The following is a 17,841-nucleotide window of genomic DNA, read 5'->3' on the forward strand; positions in this document are numbered from 1 at the left end:
TTTAATATTATATGTATGAGATAAGCACACAATAATACAAGTATGGCTTAAATCTCGAATCTATTTAAGCATAGCAACATTTTTTGCAGTGATTTTTTTGGTCATTTATTAGAGTTATAGCTATAGTGCCTTTACTATCTTTTAGATAATCTTGATTCTTGAATGCAATGAGGGAACTATATATGGCTCCATTAAAGAACTATGTGATAGGACATAGGGTGATAACAATGAGGAGGAGTAGAGAACAATGTGCACAAAAAAAAAGAGGTATACTTAATTGAAAAAACCCAGTAATACTTAGTTCTTTTCAATAATTCAATTCAGTGTTATTGTCATATGTTAAAATCTCAATTGGCATTGCCTGAAATAATAATGTTAAAACATATAACACAAATTTAATAATTGCAGAAAACAGATGTATCTGATCGAAAATACTTTATTCATTTTGTGATTAAATTATGGAAGAATAAGTTTTAAAACAATGTAAAATAAAAATAATAAAAATTAGCACACGTTGAAAAATTTTTTAATTGGTTTAATTTGTTTTAAGTATTAAAATTATTTATTTATTGAATTATTTTTCATTTAATTAGATATTATTAATACGAACACTTCTCTTCTGGCGGGTAAATTACGGGTCCGGGTTAAATGGAAAAGGGCGGGAAGAGATAAAGAACAAACGCATCGTTTTAAGTTTTTTGCGCGCTTTTTCATCATCCGATATATAAAAACCAAGACTGCAAATGAAACACTTCGCTTCAATTTCAAAGCATAATTTCGCGTGAGTGTTTTCACCATTCGATCAAATTGACCCGTCAGAAATGGACTGTCACGATTTCGAGTTCGAGAAAGCTCGATTGCTCAGCTTGGCTCTTGAATTTGGCTTCGATCAAGACTCGGCAAACAAATCCCTAAATCGCTTGATTTCACTCTACGGTACTTTTTTTTTTCCTGATTTTTTTTTTCAACTGTCGGTTCTTCAAACCCTTATTTGATCTGGCTTACTTGTGAAGTCCATTTTTTTGGGTGTTTTATTTTGCTATTTTGCCTCATATACAATTAATACACATTTTGTTTTTATTAATCTTATTAAGTTTTTGCATAGGTGATGATGGCCAAGATTTTATATCTGTGGAGCATTGCGGGGATGATTTTATTGCGACTCTCGCTGAGACTATGCAAGATAGTGAGGAATGGGATGATTTGCAGGCCATGGAATCGGAAGCTTGTGGAGCTTTGAATAACATGTTTGATAAAAGGGTTATTGATAACAATCAAGCTAATGATAATGATAATAGTAGAGAATACATTGACATCTTAGATGATTCACCTGAACCTAAAAGACGCCCAACGTTGATGGAATTGGATTCTTTGAGTGATACTGAAGACTTAGACTTTACAATTCCGAAGCACAAGGATGCCATACTTAATCTTTCCTCTTGCCCAGATGGGAGAAGTCAAATTTTCACTCCAAGCTCGGTTAAGCATTCTTCAAAATCTGTGGTAAGAGTCTTTTCTACTGGTGTCATTAGATTCTTCAATCTTAAGCTTGGAGATGGCCTCTGTAGTTTTGTAATTTTTGTGGCAAAATGATCACTTATTGTATATAAACATTAGACTTACTTGTTACTGAAGTGGTTTGGATACTGAAATAGTCAGTGTATGTTTGAAGGATTGTAAGAGTGGAGTTAGCACCAGCTCGGCTTCATCAGTTTCCAATAAGAAACGGTCTTCACTGATATCTGATAATGAACACGGGACTCTTAGTTTCGAAGAATTACAGGCTTTGGATGATATGGAGTTTGCAAATGTTGTGATATTTGGCAACAGGGCATTTCGACCATTGCAGCATCAGGCATGTAAAGCATCTGTAGCAAAGCAAGATTGCTTTGTGCTCTTGCCTACTGGAGGTGGTAAAAGCCTATGTTATCAGGTAATATCTCTTTGTATATGCAATAGCTGTCTTCTTATCTTGGCACAAGTGTAGTGTGAGTCATAGTCGTTTGGTGTTTTTGCAGCTTCCAGCAACTCTGAAATCAGGTGTAACAGTGGTCATATCGCCTCTGCTTTCGCTCATTCAGGATCAGATAATTACATTAAACCTCAAGTTCGGGATACCGGCAACATTCTTAAATTCTCAACAAACTGTTTCCCAAGCAGCAGCTGTCCTCCAAGAGCTAAGGCAAGGTTTAGTTCTTTCTCAGCACTGTGAGCAATTAGGAGATCTTTTTTTTTTCCCCCTCCTTATTTTCAGTTCATATGATCACTATGCTGGTTAGTCTAATCCAGGAAGTGTTTCAGAAGACTTGTGTAGAAGTTGCTTCTCAGATTTGCTCCAATACTTTTCTTTTGTGCTAAAATTTGTCGAAGAAAATGTTGTCCATGTACCAATGCAACCATATTATATTTCAATTTTTTTGTGTCCTCTATTCTTGACTAGATTTTCTCCATCAATTGATTTTTGTACTTTCATGTGCTTCTAGGAAAGATAAACCATCATGTAAGCTATTATATGTGACTCCTGAAAGGATTGTTGGGAATCAATCATTTTCTGAGGTGCTAAAATGCCTACATCGGAAGGTAGGTCTTTTATTTCTGACCAGACACATTCAAAGCATAGGGTAGCATATGTTTGAAAGTTTTGACTACTGATGTGGTTCGTGCTCCCACATAAATGTCAGAGACAACTGGCAGGTTTTGTTGTTGATGAAGCGCACTGTGTGAGGTATGTTCATTTCTTTGTGGTGCCCTTTTGTTCATTTTGATGGTTTTAACTAGTACATAAATGGGGAAAATCATCTTTTCACTTTTCTATAATTTGATAACTCATTATTATACCTGCCTTCCTGGAATCATAAAACTATTTGAGACATTTGTGAACCACTCATAAGAGAGTTCCTTTAGTGAAAAAGTCTGTTGCTTAGCTACATCCTATGGCAGATAGAATTTGCCAACTTACAAGGTCTTGTGCAATGAGCATCACGCGTTGCAATTTGCTACTTTGTATCTTTACATTGAAACTTCCACTAGTAAATTTCTTCTTGATTTACTTGCATTCGCAGCCAGTGGGGACATGATTTCCGTCCAGATTACAGGGGTTTAGGACTTCTTAAGCAGAATTTTCCCGATGTTCCAGTGATGGCTTTGACTGCCACAGCAACCCAGTCAGTTCGTCAGGTAATAGTTTAACATTTCCAACAGTGGGATATTTTTCTTCTGTCTCTGGTCTAAATTTTTTATTTTTTTTTAAGTTCATCTCAATTGATTCTGCAGGACATTCTAAAAGCTTTGAGGATTCCTCATGCTCTTGTCCTTGAGACAAGTTTTGATAGACCCAATTTAAAATATGAAGTGATTGGGAAGTCAAAGGAAGCACTAAAGCAGATTGGACAGCTTATAAAAGATCGTTTCAAGGATCAGTGCGGCATCATTTACTGTCTTTCGAAGAATGAATGTGTTGAGGTTTCAAACTTTTTGATCCAAAAATGTAAGATTAAGACAGTATATTACCATGCTGGTCTTGCTGCTCGTCAAAGAGTTGTCGTTCAAAAGAAATGGCATACGGGAGATGTTCAAATTGTGTGTGCTACGATTGCTTTTGGGATGGGAATAGACAAACCTGATGTTGTAAGTACAGATTAGAACTGAAGTTACTCTTTTGGATTTTTCTTTTTATGTTTAATTAGGCTGTGGTCCTTGGTAATTGCATTATTGACTACACTATGTGCAGACGTATTATCTTACATTGCAAAATCTAATGCATTTGAATTGGCAGTCAAAAGATTAAACAACTTGTTGTATGTCAATTACAAAGGCTTTGGCAAAGGTCCATGTGGTTATTCGGTTTGTTTTGATATAAAGAGAATATGACACTTTAATTTTTGATACACAATGAACAATACAAAACTATTGCAAAGATTATATTGGATACTAAACTGCTGACATAATAGTGCTTCTGCTCAAAAATTCATTTTCTTCTGTTTTCTTGGTTAGTTATGACAGATTTATATATGCACTTTCATAGTTACACATGTTACAACATTTGTGGTTAATGTAGCATATCTGATTTTCTAGCTTACTACATGGTTTCTTTTCCCAATATTTTGATATATGTTTCCTTCTATCAATGTCAGCGCTTTGTTATACACAATACATTGTCCAAGTCGATTGAAAGCTACTATCAAGAGTCTGGAAGAGCTGGAAGAGATAATCTACCTTCAGTGTGTATTGTCCTGTATCAGAAGAAGGATTTTAGTCGGGTTGTATGTATGTTACGAAATGGTCAAGGCTTTAAGAGCGAAGCCTTTAAAACTGCAATGGCTCAAGCTAAGAAAATGCAGCAATACTGTGAGCAAAAGGTGAGATAATTCTTGCCCCATCACGCAGTTCTTTTTTTAAATATACATTGTTTTCATATGTGCTTCAGTCATTGTTTATTACTGTGAATTATTTAGGCTGAATGTCGGCGGCAAACCTTACTCGAACACTTTGGAGAGTCTTTTGACCGAAAAGCTTGCAAAAATGGTTCTAATCCTTGTGATAATTGTCTCAAGACTTCCTTGTGAGCAAATGGGTGCTGGTCTCTGACTGCAAATGAAGTGTGTTCTAACTTGTAGTGGATATGACCTACCTTCTCCTTTGGCCACCACTCAGTTTTCTTTGCCCCATGATGCCTCTATTATAGCTTGAGAAATGATATATTTTCTTCTTAAATGTCATTTCTGAAAGGTTAAAGTAGAGGCTTCTTTTTCATAACCTGTCCAACAATCCCTGAAGAAAATGCTTGATGAAGATTACGCTGCGAAGAGGAACCAAACTGACTTGTCTTTGTCAAGTTAAAGCACTTCAACCGAAGCCCAGTTTTTTTATTTCAGACTAAACAACATTTGTGCATGTGGCGTCACATGCACTCAAATGCATATGCTGGTGTTTCTCTCAAATGCATATGCTGGTGTTTTCAAGGTGAGCTACATTGGTGAAGAATTACACTTAAATACTTATATGCTTGTTTTTTTTTCACTTTCCTTTCCTTTTATCTTTTTACAAATCAAAATTTAGAACCAATCTTCATGCATAGTCACGGATATGTGGTAATGGTTGAATATGAAATCTTCATCTTCATTTCATGCATAGATTCTTTTGTGTTGCGCTTGCGCATAGAGGACTTTATGTGAGTTTGGCTTTATTCCAGATTTTCTTGATACTTTTTTATTTTCAGAAGTAACTAAAAGCTGATAATAAAGCAGATTTGCTTAGTGCTTTTCAACTGAGCATTATGTATATATATATATATATTGGATTTATCGAAAGCAATAGTATTAATTTTGTTAAAGATTACTAATGCGTGAACATGGGTACACTGCATGTGCTGTTCAAACAGGAAAGAAAGCATTTATAAGCCCTTTTGTTAAAAGTGCTTTTTGGCAAAAAAACTTCCATACAAGCCATAATTTTGGCCAACCATTGATGATTTCACAAAGCGGGCTAGTTTATTAATAAAAGGTGAATCTAAGATCTAAGATGTGCAGTGACACGAAGACTAATTACAAGTAATTTGAGAAAGAGCACATGCAACCACCGTGCAATTATTGGTGATTAACGTTCATATGAAGAAAGATTTAGATTTGATTTGGATTAGATTAGATAATGAAATGTCAACGACCCAATAATCCATTCATGTGTTACACATTTAACTATATTTTTCCAAAAGTTGTCAAAACTTTACTTAAACCCCAAATTTTCTTTTATCACTATTTTTTTTTAAGCTTAAACTTTGATTAAGGGGTCCAGTTTTGAAAATAAGCTTGATTTGCTGATCCTCAAGAATCTTAACGAAATAAATCACTACCTAATTGGAAAAAGAAAACTAATATTTGACTATTCTTGTATTCCTCCATCGGAATTTTCTTTTTTTTTTTCACCAAACAATCAATTTGCTACCAAAAATTCCAAAGATGACAAGAAAATATAGACATGTTTTTGGCTTAAAATATTCAAAGTATCTGCTTCATGCTACCATGCCTCCACTCTATAATGGGGGAGCAATATTATGAGTTTTGATGCTTACATCAAATCGCTACATTAGAAAAGGAGACATTATGTAGTTATGCACTAGTGGGTTAGCTTAGTTGGTAAAATTTTTAATGAGATTGGAACCATGATCCTACTGCAATTAAAAAAAATTAAATTTTTTTTATAAAAAAAATGAAATATAGGTAAAAATAAAGAAACATAGGGGGAATTAAAAAAAAGATCAATATAAAATTACCAAAGAGTTGAGAATGGGAATATAAAATTAAATTATTTTGTTAAAGCTACAAATTTCAGTATTTCACCTAGGAGATAGAGTTTCTTTTGTACAGGTTCAAGGTGGCAACTGGCAACAAGTTATTGCATATGATGTTATCTATTGATTGGAAAAAGAGAGAGGGCAGAAAAAAAAAAAGAAAAGAAAGGAAAATTCTCAATATTTTATTTGTTAAAAACTTAAATAAAAATTTTGATACACTTTTTCAGAAGTAAAAGAACTACTGAACCAGAATCATTAACTTTTTGTGCTGCTTTTAGTTTTAACAACCAATTTTTTCTTAACTGAATTTTCATCCTTTGTATTTTGTAATGTTCTAATTTGTCTCAAGATATATAGTTTCATGGTTATATAAGTTGAATCTAAGAGCTGAAAGCAACGATAGTATCATAAGTTCATAACCCAACATAACTGGTCCAATATATACATGCAGAATTATTAAAATAGAAGTACAGGCGAAGGAAAAATCAAAGTCTTTTTTAACAATATTGGGGTGTCCCCGCTTGTGCCTGTACAAGAAGTTGTGAACCCTTGATCGAAAGTGTGTCTGCCAATAGATGAATGCCACGTGGGCATGACACGAGCTTTGACGTTGGAAGAGCCAGTCACTTCTCCTAGATTTATTGCTTGAAATCAGACCAGACATCTCTTACTCTCCTCTATACTAATTTTTCTCTTTCTTCAGAGTTCAGGCAAACACTCCCAACTCAAGTGTCTTTTTGAACTCTTTTATTTTTGGTTTGTAAATTGTAGTGCCCTTTTCATTTGGACCCATTTCTTATCTCAACAAAATTTCATTTTTATCTCACTCAATATTTGCTTATGTCACCAATATTTTCTTCTGATATCAGCTTCTCATTCTTCAAGAGAATAAAAAGTCCAATTTTTGCAGTCTCTCTTGGTTTAGTGCTTTGAAAATGGCCTAAAATGTGAGAAAAAAGAAAGTGCTTGGTGGGATTTAGATTTACAAAAATGGGGTTTCTGTTATAAAGATGAATGTGAGATGAGATTGCTTCAGATTATTCAAAGTTTCTTTGTTCATTTTGAAGAATACTCAGCTGGATTTGGTTCCTTCTCGTAGTCCCATTGTGCTTTTTGAGTGTGAATTTACTTGATTTCGGTGATTTGCCGTAGGCTCGAGTTTTGCTAAGTGGGATTTTGCATTTGAAGGGCTTTTGGTAAATTTCCATACTTTGCTAAAAGAAAATTTTTTGATGCACTTTTATTTGTAACTTCAATGTATTTGCTGAATTTTGTGAATTAAAAATTAGGAACATAAAAAATGTGATTTGCATGTTAAGTACCTTTCTTTTAAGGGAAAAGGCGTTCTGTAAGCTTATTCTAGCTGAATTAAAAATGTGGGTAAAATTAGGCATGATGATGGCTTAAATCTTGGCTGTCTGTTTCATTACATGTACCATTTTGAACTTTGTTTGGAATTTATAAATGCAAGTGTGATAAAACTTGAGTGTTTCTTATTTCTTGTCAAATGGCTTTTGTAGTTTTGCTGTTAGATGAAATGATGGAGGCTGAGAAGAAACGTTCCAAAGGGGGTTTTCTGCAATTGTTTGACTGGAACGGCAAATCTCGGAAAAAGCTGTTCTCAAATAATTTTGAGTTGGATGGTACATCATTATTTCCCACGGATTATGAAAATGCTTTTGGAAACCAATTTTCCAATGAGTTTGTGTACTTGTTAATTCATGGTTTTTTTCATCATAGGTGAACCAAAGAAAGGCAAAGAAAATGTTGGGACAATGGCTAAGTCACTGCTTCAAGTGGTGTGTATTTCTTCATTGATTGAAAATTTTGTTGACGCTTTTGCATTTCAAAGTAGAAGCAATAGCAATAGTAAAGTAGTAATTATTGATGGTCAATATGTTCACGGTTGCTATGTGACAGATAGAGGTGGATGAGAGCAGAGCAAGTTCAAGTAACAAAGGAAGTGGTGACTTCAATTGTGCTTCATCGGTAACTAGTGATGAAGGATTTGGAACTAGAGCCCCTGGGGTAGTCGCTAGACTAATGGGTTTGGATTCATTGCCAACATCAAATGTTCCTGAGCTTTCTTCGGTCCCATATCTTGACTTGCAGTCTCTAGGAACATCTCGTTATGATAGGAGTATCCCTAATTTGTGTAGTGAAAACCATCCTGTGGATTTTCCAAACATTCCTGGAAAAGAGTGGATTTCAAATACAGTTGAATCAAGACCACATAAGGTGCATAACCGGCCAATTGAGAGATTTCAAACTGAAATGCTGCCGCCAAAATCAGCTAAATCAATTTCAATCACCCACCATAAGCTGCTGTCACCTATCAAGAATCCTGGGATTGCCCCCTCAAGAAATACAGCTTACATTGTGGAGGCAGCTGCAAAGATAATTGAGGCGAGTCCCCAGGCAACTACCAAGGGTAAAAGGCCATCAGTTGTGTCTTCAGCTCCCTTGAGAATTTGGGATTTCAAAGATAAAATGGAAGCTAAGCATAGAGCATCCAGGCCTCAAATAAAATCTAACGAGTCTGTTGCCGTCAAGTATACGAAAGGACAGCATCATAACCAGAGCCACCGTGAAACAGATTGTACATCAGCAGTCAAAGCTTCTGTTAATGTAGAAAAGAGAAATCCTGAAAACATGAGGAAGAAAGGAAAATCAGATACGATGGCTGTGCAGGCGAGAGTCAATGTGCTGAGGAGAGATGTATCGGCCTCGAGTAGTATTAGCGGTCGAAGCTCTATGAACCAGAAGGAAAAGAGTGCTGTCAAAGCAAACCAGTTTCACAAGAGCCCGAAAGATTCACAAAGGACTGCACAGAAGGGAACTCCTACAAACAGGACTAACAATGTGCTTAGGCAAAATAACCAGAAGCAGAATCATATATTGAATAAAGATGGTTCAAATTTAAAGGCTTGTGTTATCAATCAGCAAGTCAGAAAATTGAAGTCCACAAGTGGTTCTATAGGACCGAACAGAACTGTAAGCAAGGCCGTTGCTAACTCTGAAACTGGGTCCAGAAGGACTGGCTTAACAACAAATGACACTAGAAAGGAGCTTTCTTCATCTAAAGCAAAGAATTCATCCCAGAAGAAACAATCTGCAAATGCTGATTCTATGTCTGTAGAAAGTACTGATGATGAAATGAAGAAAGATGAGAGGTCTATAAAATGTAACATTGCGATTGAAGGAGGTATGACTCGGGCCACAGATAATAGGAAGACTGGAATGGATGTTGTTTCATTTACGTTCTCCTCCCCCATAAGATCCAGGCCTGATACAGAGTCCTCTGGCCGAGTCATGAGAACAAATAACTGCTTTAATATCGATCATTTTGGTGACAATAATCAGCTTTACTTAAGAAATACTTCATCATCATCTCCTTGGTTGAATATAATTGGTGGTAATGCTTTGAGTGTTCTTTTGGAACAGAAGCTCATGGAATTGACATGTAAGGTTGATTCATCCCATTGCAATGTGATCAGAGAGGGGACTTCTGGTCTTGCAGCATCCACTTTACCAGATTCAATGCCCACATCCAGCATGGTAACAGCAGAAGAAGGCCAAAGGCTTCAAGTTCATCTAGATAACAGTAATTCTGATATCACAGACAACTCTTGTTCAACCTCCAATGACAATTCAGTGCTTAGTATCAACCCAAAGTGGCAGGTCCATCTCATTGGTTTTTAGTACTTATTTACTACTATTCCTTTCTTAATTCTCGCTCTTACCAATAAATTTATGCCTGTGTTAGTGTCTAATTGTCCAGATTTTAGTTGCATGAAAGTATGTCGAAAACTAGTCGTGATGTCTTCTTGTTCTTCTGAGTTTGAGTCTGATACAAAAACTGTTTGGTGCATTTGTTGCCTTCCGGTGAGTTTTTATAAATCCAATTACCACCCTTGACACTATGCGGACTGGTATTGTAGATCTCTTGCCTGTTTTGAAATGATGTTGCACACCCTACAGTTTCCTGTTCGAGTTAAAATGTCAGCTGTGTATACTCTTAATTTTTGCACATATATTACGCAGCTGTCCATATTCTGAAAAGATTTGGAATTCTGGATGAAATGCTTTAACTTGCTCCTGTTTACATAAATTTTTTTCCCATGCTATTTCCTTGATGCTCTAGTTCATGGAACACAATTATTCTGATTACTTGTTTTTACTTGATGGACATATCCTGAAATAAGACATGACATTGCTCAAACTCTCTTGAACAGTCTCAGCAATCTGAAGAAATGGAAAGGCAGAGCAGCAGCAGCTACTACAAAGAAAATGGAAGAGAATTTGATTGTGAACATTCTAGCTCAGTTGCAAGTCTTGAACACTCTAATACAACTCTTAATTGCTCAGATATCAGAAACAGCACCAATGGTAAATTACTGTCTTTCTTTTGTTTATTTCCTTGTATCAGATGTGAAGCATGGTGATGCACCTGAAAGTTTTGTTTCATTTCTGGCTCATAATCGAGTTATATGAGGAATCAGTGGATGATGGCATCATAATAGTGCTGGATTAGACTGATCATTTGTTTTACATCTGTGCACTTTCCAATGAATTGAGTATTGACAAAAACATACACTTTTCTTTTCAGACTGCAAACAGGTTTCATTGTCTCAAGAAATAGAACCCACTTGGCTTCCAACTGATGTATCATTGTCCATGGATTGCGAGACAGAATTATCTGACTCAGCCACTTCTATATCAGTTGGGAACACAGGCAAAAAGCATATGACTAGAACATTCAGTCTCATAGATGAAATTGAATCAAGCAACTGGGAATTTGAGTACTTGAGGGAATTACTTGACAATGCAGAGCTAAAAATTAACAAGTTTGCATTGGGTCAGATCAACCAGGTTATAACACCGAGCCTCTTCAACCAGTTGGAGAATCAGGAAAATAAATTGGGAAGAAACATAGACGAGTACTCCAAGCTCGGACGAAAGGTTCTGTTCAACTATGTCTGTGAATGCCTGGATTTCAAATGCCAACAACTTTTTGTAGGAAGCTGCAGGGGATGGGCTAAATGGGTGACATTGTTTCAGAGGAAGGATTGGTTGGCAGAAGAATTATACAAAGAGTTGCTGTGTTGGAAGAGTATGCGGGACTTGATGCTGGATGAGCTTGTGGACAAGGATATGAGCTCACAGCATGGGAAATGGCTTGATTTCGACACTGAAGCTTTTGAAGAAGGTGTTGAGATTGAAAGTAGGATATTAACTTCTTTGGTTGATGAATTGGTTTATGATTTCTTGCTCGTCTAAAGTCCTTTAAGCTTGCCTATCTTTTGTCTAAGTGTTTCTCGGTGACTTACTTGCCTTGTGAATCTCGTCCTATTTATTTCCACTTGGATAGCAAAGAAAATGTGCTGCTCATAAATATAGGAGCATCTACCATCTATGTATGAAACCATTCACTCTGATTCTTGCATTCTTTTGATATCCATTTTAAGGCAGCTCTTTATGCCAAATATTAAAGTTTAAACAAACTTATTAATCTCAACCCTCCACTTAATCTTATGATATTATTCTCCCCTCTTTCATGTGTGTGGGAAGGGTAATGAGTAGCCAAATAAGAGTTCCTGTCTGCTGTGCTTCTGAGTTCTGAGTTAAAATGAAATTTATATCTTATACATATAAGCGGTAGTACCTAATCCAAACCCAATCATTAATTTATAATCAAAAGAGGTTATTGGATGAGTTGACAAAAGAAAATGGGAGACCTTATTCATTCATTCTGGAACAGTCATAGGCTTATGAGTTATAATATAATATACATTGAACTTCAACTATTTGCCACTTAAAAAACATAATAAAATACAAATCCAAAGATTTCCCATATCATCACATCTACAACCAAATTAAAACTTATAGAATATATGAGCAAGTAGCCCCATATCAATAAATTTGCATTTTGTTTTATAACTTCATATGTTGTTAAAAATTAACGTTTAGTTCTGCGAGTACAATAGATGTTCATGCTACCGCAAGTCTTGCATTTTGATAATGATAATGATAACAAATTATTTGTTATCACAAATAAACCTCTCACCTACATGGGCATATTATAGTGATGAAGCAATGGGTTTATGATTTGATGTAACATCTAACCTCCAGTTTGTATGCTGGTTGATGTGATACTAAGCATAGCACAAACCACGAAGTGTGTGATTTCTTATGAACTATGAAAACAAGATTTTCAACACAGCTCACATGGGCATGGATCTGATCAGCATGCCATGTGATTTTTCCATATCAAAACAAAGTCCCAAGTCTTCTCAAGTAGGTCCAAGTTCGATTAAAATAATCCAGGTGTCAAATTTTGATTGGCTGAACCGTTTTCGGCCACATACAAGGCTAAGAGAATAGCCAGTGGGCTGTGTCTTACCAATATTATTCTTTCTTGGACACTGGGAAAAAACCTGAAAAAAGAGTCCTGTGCTCTGCCGAAGGTTGCAGATTAGCATGTTCTCTTTATTCCGATTAATTAATTTTTTACGTTTAATTTACTGTTTACAATGATTAATTGTTAATTAGGGCTGGCTATAGATGCAGAACCTAGCATAGAAGTAGCTGCCCAAAAGTTAGGATCCTATGAGCTTGCCCTATTAATCTAATCGTTATAGAATTGATTGTCCCAAATAAATTTGGGTGGCTAAATTGCTCATATTATTAAGAAGTAAGCAAGAAAAGAAAAAGAGATTAATATTTTCTTCTTGTCTAATTTCTTCCTTGGATAAATAGAGGTAGATGATAGATGGAACTAAACTAGAAAATAACGAGGGAACAAATTTTGAAATAAATCAGTAAACAATATATAAGTTGCTTAGGATGTTTATTATTTTGTACAATAATGTTAGGGATTCCAACAATTGTATCACAACTTGAGTTCCGATACTACATGTCATTCATTCATTAGATGATAAATTTTATAATTTGTAAAATTACTAAATCACCATATTCAATGGATGAATGCCACATTAGTTAGGATTCAAATTAAAATTTAAATGTTGGGATATTTAATATTTCTTTATTTTTGTATAGCTAATGAATTGTGATTTGAAACATTTTGGTTGGATATCGAATCAATTAAGCAATGGAGTTGTTAGTTGATTAATTTGCAGTGTGTACGGATCTTGAGCCAATCAATGATGCTTGGGGCAGCAGTGAATGGCGATTAATTTAAGGAGTGACATCACAGGAGAACGTGCTGCCCTATACAATTTTAGTGCTCCCAGTTCATTTTTTTTTTTTTTTCAGTTTATTGTTAATTATTTTACATTTTGTTCATAGCCCCTCTTCTCTCAATGCTATTTTTATATCTCAAAGTTTTCTCTTTATTATTATAATACTTAAGTTTACATGGTTGTCTTTTTAGAAAAACAAGAAATGTCACAAAATTTGTTTTAACGTAACAAGTTGAAACATGGAATGGGGCACTCCTTTGAGTCATTAATTGGGTTGGCACTTGGCAGCCATTGACTTTATGAACTTTCAGAATATATCAACCCATTTGAACTTTTTGTGAAGTATGTTCGTAAATAAATACTTTATTACTGTATATGAATAATACAATTAAAGCATCCAAGGATTGAAATGTGGTCACACGTGACAAAAATTTCATGTTATATCAAACCTCAACTGCAGAAAATTATAATTTCCAATCACAAAATTTGAAAAAAGAAAATTGTATTTCGTAATTGTTAACTCAACTACATCATGCATGTCAAGTCATTGGTCACCATCACCCCTGCTAACGCTTGAAGATGGGATTAAATCTTAATCCTATGCGTAAGATACAAAGTAGAAGATTCTACCATATGGTTTGATAAAATTAAGAATAAATTATATAAGATGATTAATTAAGTGAGATAAATACCCATCGAAAGTGACCTTAAACAAAGTTGATATATTCTTATGATTTTAAGTATCGTTTACTATGTTCAATGAAAAGGCCAGGGAACAGTATCACAAATAAAACTTTTATAAATAAAAGCCCCCACTAACCAACACAAAAAAACTCACTCACCCCTTTCCCATTTCACAACAATCTATGCTTCTTCTTCATCCTTTTGTTCTTGATATCCTCCTGAGCTAAGCTCTCACCATTAACATTCTCAACAAAAAATGGAGCTTCAAACAGCAAACAACAATGGCCAAAACCCCAAAACAGACCAAACAAGCGAACCCCATGCGGCAGAATCTTGGTTTGAGGAGATTGACAGCTCATGCTCAACTCCGTATGTAAGCGCTCCTTCAAGCCCCGGAAGAGGATCCGGACCCGTTAACGGTGGGTTTTACTACAGTGCTCCGGCCAGTCCCATGCACTTTGCACTAACAGCTTCGTATCCCGCAGTTGATCATAATATTAGTAATGGTAGCAGCTCAGCTGTTGCTTTAGGGTTTGAGTTTGGATCCGGGTCGAGTGGAAATGGGTCAATGAGCTCAGCTGATGAGTTGTTTCTTGATGGAAAGATCCGGCCCATGAAGCTGTCAAGTCATTTGGAGAAGCCGCAGGTTTTGGCTCCACTGCTTGATCTTGAAGAAGAAGAAGAAGAAGAAGAAGAAAGGGAAGAGATAATGAGTGGAACTAGAGGCAGGGATATGAGAGTGGTTAGAGATAAATCTATGAGAAGAAGGACAAGATCTTTGTCTCCACTTAGAAGCACTTCCCTGAAGTGGAATGATATTGAAAGTACTTTTGAATCTGATGATGTTAACAAAGGCAGTGCTTCTTGTATTGACAATAATAAAGGCAGCAACAAGAAAGAGATTTTGGATCATACTAAGACAACAACAGCAGCAGAAGCAGCAACAGCAGAAGCAGAGGCAGCTTCGCTTTCAGCATCTACTTCAAGATCGTCATCAGCTGGGAGAAGCACTTCAAAGAGATGGGTGTTTTTGAAAGATTTTCTTTACAGAAGCAAAAGTGAAGGGAGAAGCAACAACAAGTTTTGGTCCACAATCTCATTTTCACCAATTAATAAAGACAAAAAATTGCCCACAACCTCATCGTCGTCGTCAAACCCCAGCAATACTAATATTAAGAATAAGCCAGTGAATGGGATAGCTGGGAAAAGGAGGGGGCCTGCACCGTCACCGCATGAGTTGCATTACACAGCAAAAAGAGCTCAAGCTGAAGAGTTGAGAAAGAAGACTTTCTTGCCTTATAGGCAAGGCTTGCTTGGTTGCTTAGGGTTTAGTTCTAAAGGTTATGGTGCCATGAACGGATTTGCTAGAGCTTTGAATCCAGTTTCTTCCAGGTAATAAATTGATTATTTAATTAACCAAATGTATTGGAGTTTCAAAGAAATTGTATAGATATAACTTTTTTTTTTCTTATTTTCAATTTCTTTGTACTGTTTATCTCTCTCTTTGTGCCAAAAAAAAAAAGAACAAGAAAAAGAGAACAATTTATGTTCCCTAAATATATATTAATATTTATGGGATTTGATGAAATTATATTGTAGATCGTATTTCCTAATCTTTTTTTTTTTCGTCCATTTTTGGAGCTTAAAGTTTCTTTGAATTTTATGGTAAGATGTATGTGTATTTTTTAAAAAATTGAGATGTAAGTGAAATTGCATAATTATGGAACAATATTTAAATTCGATTATTGAGGCAATAATTATCAGGATAAAATATTATGAGACACATGACCCTCTAATATGGTAGGTAGTGGAGGCCCCATTAGCCATCGTAACCCACAATTTGCAGAATGGAACTTCATGTGTGTGTGTTTTTTTTTTTTTTGGCTGTATTTTCTTGGCTCAAGCTTGTGATGCATGTGCAAACATCATTTTCTATTTATGAGAATTCGGTAGTTGAGATTTTGGGAAGATATGATGATATCATATGAAGCAACCCAAAAGTGCTTGTTTCACTTCAAAAACACTGGGAGTAGCTACTTTTCTTTACCATTATGTTGCTGTAATTTCACTTGAAACCAATTATGTAGCAGCTGTGGATGAGTGGATCTAAAAGCAATTGCCATTGGGAAGCTTGCAAATCTAACATCCATATGGGGCACTCTTGTCTCCTAGACATTGACATAAAGGAAACTTAAGATCATGAGATATTTGAATTGATTTTGACGTGCGTTTTTTGCCCAAATCTCATCAACCAGACAACTATTTGATTTCACCTCTTTTTGGCTTCTTCTCTTTGTGTCTTGCTTTACCCCTTTTTTTGATCATTATGTCTTAATCCATTTCATCCAGGAGAATAATCAAATCTTTTTAGTGATTCTCTCGTGTGAAGAACTGAAGGTAAGCACATTTAAAGTGCTTGATTGAGGTTAAATAATAGTCTAATTATAATTTTTAACGTTTCACAGCTAGACAACGTTATTTAACACAACTTTTGTATTTTAAAATGTGCAAACACTGTCCATTGTATTGTACGCATAGAATTATTGGTTCTGGAATAATGGAGTTGGCTTCATCGCAACAAATGGTTCAAATTTTTTTGAAAAAAGAAAGAAAGAAAGAAAGAAAGAAGCAATTAATGCCAGATGGCAGGTGCAGATATTAGGCCCCAGGTTCATTAATCTGTTGGGCGAAATAGTAGCAAAATCAAGTCACGGTCCCCATCTCAATTATTGTTCATGCGCTTATATTCAATTTCTGTGTTGTCTTCAGAATCACTATGATTACACAACTCGTGGGTAATACCAAATATAAAGTTCTGTTTAGAAGAATTCTGTTTCTACCTAGACTCGGCCACTGATTTGTACTTTTTCAACCCTTATGAAGTTTACCTCTGAACTTACATTGATGCTCAGTCTTTCACTTGCCTCTCTCGGCCGTGTAAAAAATGAACATTTGCACTTCCATCTTGTTCAAAATTGCCAGTCGCATATTAATATTCCTGAGACGTGAAATTTTGCAGGCAGCTTTATCACCAGGCAACACTATTTTGAACGTAAAAATATCAAAGGTGAAAGTGATTCTATGTCTGTGTTTCCTAAAATCACTTCTAAAAGTAATCCTTTTGGCTGTCTCTGAAAGTGAATAATAATGATCATGATGAGCAAACACATAATAGTTCATATTTCCTTGGCTGGGTAAGTGGGGTGGCCCAGCTTTACAAATTTTATACCATTTCCGCACTGTAGGATTTTCCATAGAGGGTAAGAAAATTTTACACTTATGACATCTTTCTTTTTCTGTTTCTGTTTCTGTTTCTTGGGAACTTCATTTCACAATGTGCTTACAAGTTACAACTTGTGCAATTCAACAGGTTTCTGGGTAAAGGTCTAGTAATTGTCTAAATCATTCCTTGCTTTACTTAATTTTTTGTCTCCCTCTAGAAGATTTCATCTCATTAGATGCTGGCATAACCATAATCAAATGAATGCCAACAACTTGGGATATGTGTTGCAATGGAGAAGAATAGCCTCAACTCTATACAAGATAAAAGCTATGCATTTAGTTTCCTGCTCAACAGAGCAATGTTATTGTATCTATTTATTATGCCTTGTCTTGCCAGCACAAGACAGATGGGGGGCTCAAGATGCAAATTCACATGGCATTATT

At 35.5% G+C, this 17,841-nt stretch overlaps 3 protein-coding genes across 4 annotated transcripts; all 3 read left to right on the forward strand.

The window, feature by feature from the left end:
* The first annotated feature begins 645 nt into the window (after positions 1–645).
* Positions 646–5,255, forward strand: LOC102615882 (ATP-dependent DNA helicase Q-like 1). Of its 2 annotated transcripts, none has more exons than XM_052440538.1 (10): positions 646–936; positions 1,095–1,503; positions 1,673–1,933; positions 2,019–2,187; positions 2,489–2,580; positions 2,682–2,725; positions 3,063–3,177; positions 3,274–3,627; positions 4,134–4,358; positions 4,455–5,255. In XM_052440538.1, exons 2-10 carry the CDS (start codon positions 1,177–1,179, stop codon positions 4,563–4,565), a joined length of 1,698 nt encoding a protein of 565 aa, XP_052296498.1. In that variant the 5' UTR covers positions 646–936; positions 1,095–1,176; the 3' UTR covers positions 4,566–5,255. The 2 variants fall into 2 exon arrangements, with proteins under 2 accessions (XP_052296498.1, XP_052296497.1); XM_052440537.1 differs by having other exon boundaries at positions 1,106–1,503.
* A 1,472-nt stretch (positions 5,256–6,727) lies between these two features.
* On the forward strand, positions 6,728–11,735 carry LOC102616179 (uncharacterized). The gene is made up of 6 exons (XM_006472115.4): positions 6,728–7,485; positions 7,810–7,932; positions 8,030–8,088; positions 8,210–9,970; positions 10,525–10,678; positions 10,899–11,735. Exons 2-6 carry the CDS (start codon positions 7,827–7,829, stop codon positions 11,567–11,569), a joined length of 2,751 nt encoding a protein of 916 aa, XP_006472178.2. The 5' UTR covers positions 6,728–7,485; positions 7,810–7,826; the 3' UTR covers positions 11,570–11,735.
* Positions 11,736–14,255: 2,520 nt separating this feature from the next.
* LOC102616470 (uncharacterized) lies at positions 14,256–15,763 on the forward strand. Its single transcript, XM_006472116.4, has one exon. It carries the CDS (start codon positions 14,432–14,434, stop codon positions 15,569–15,571), a length of 1,140 nt encoding a protein of 379 aa, XP_006472179.2. The 5' UTR covers positions 14,256–14,431; the 3' UTR covers positions 15,572–15,763.
* Positions 15,764–17,841: the final 2,078 nt, after the last annotated feature.

Source organism: Citrus sinensis, chromosome 5 (genome assembly GCF_022201045.2).
Source record: "Citrus sinensis cultivar Valencia sweet orange chromosome 5, DVS_A1.0, whole genome shotgun sequence".
NCBI classification, from domain to species: Eukaryota; Viridiplantae; Streptophyta; class Magnoliopsida; order Sapindales; family Rutaceae; genus Citrus; species Citrus sinensis.

What these genes read in the sequence shown, in the direction of transcription:
- LOC102615882 (XM_052440537.1), top strand. Translation starts at nt 822, where the DNA reads ATGGACTGTCACGATTTCGAGTTCGAGAAAGCTCGATTGCTCAGCTTG. An exon ending in TCGCTTGATTTCACTCTACG is followed by an intron (nt 937 to 1,105) that starts GTACTTTTTTTT and finishes GTTTTTGCATAG; the next exon opens with GTGATGATGGCCAAGATTTT. An exon ending in AGCAATACTGTGAGCAAAAG is followed by an intron (nt 4,359 to 4,454) that starts GTGAGATAATTC and finishes TGAATTATTTAG; the next exon opens with GCTGAATGTCGGCGGCAAAC.
- LOC102616179 (XM_006472115.4), top strand. Translation starts at nt 7,827, where the DNA reads ATGATGGAGGCTGAGAAGAAACGTTCCAAAGGGGGTTTTCTGCAATTG. An exon ending in CTAAGTCACTGCTTCAAGTG is followed by an intron (nt 8,089 to 8,209) that starts GTGTGTATTTCT and finishes GCTATGTGACAG; the next exon opens with ATAGAGGTGGATGAGAGCAG. An exon ending in GTATCAACCCAAAGTGGCAG is followed by an intron (nt 9,971 to 10,524) that starts GTCCATCTCATT and finishes TCTCTTGAACAG; the next exon opens with TCTCAGCAATCTGAAGAAAT.
- LOC102616470 (XM_006472116.4), top strand. Translation starts at nt 14,432, where the DNA reads ATGGAGCTTCAAACAGCAAACAACAATGGCCAAAACCCCAAAACAGAC.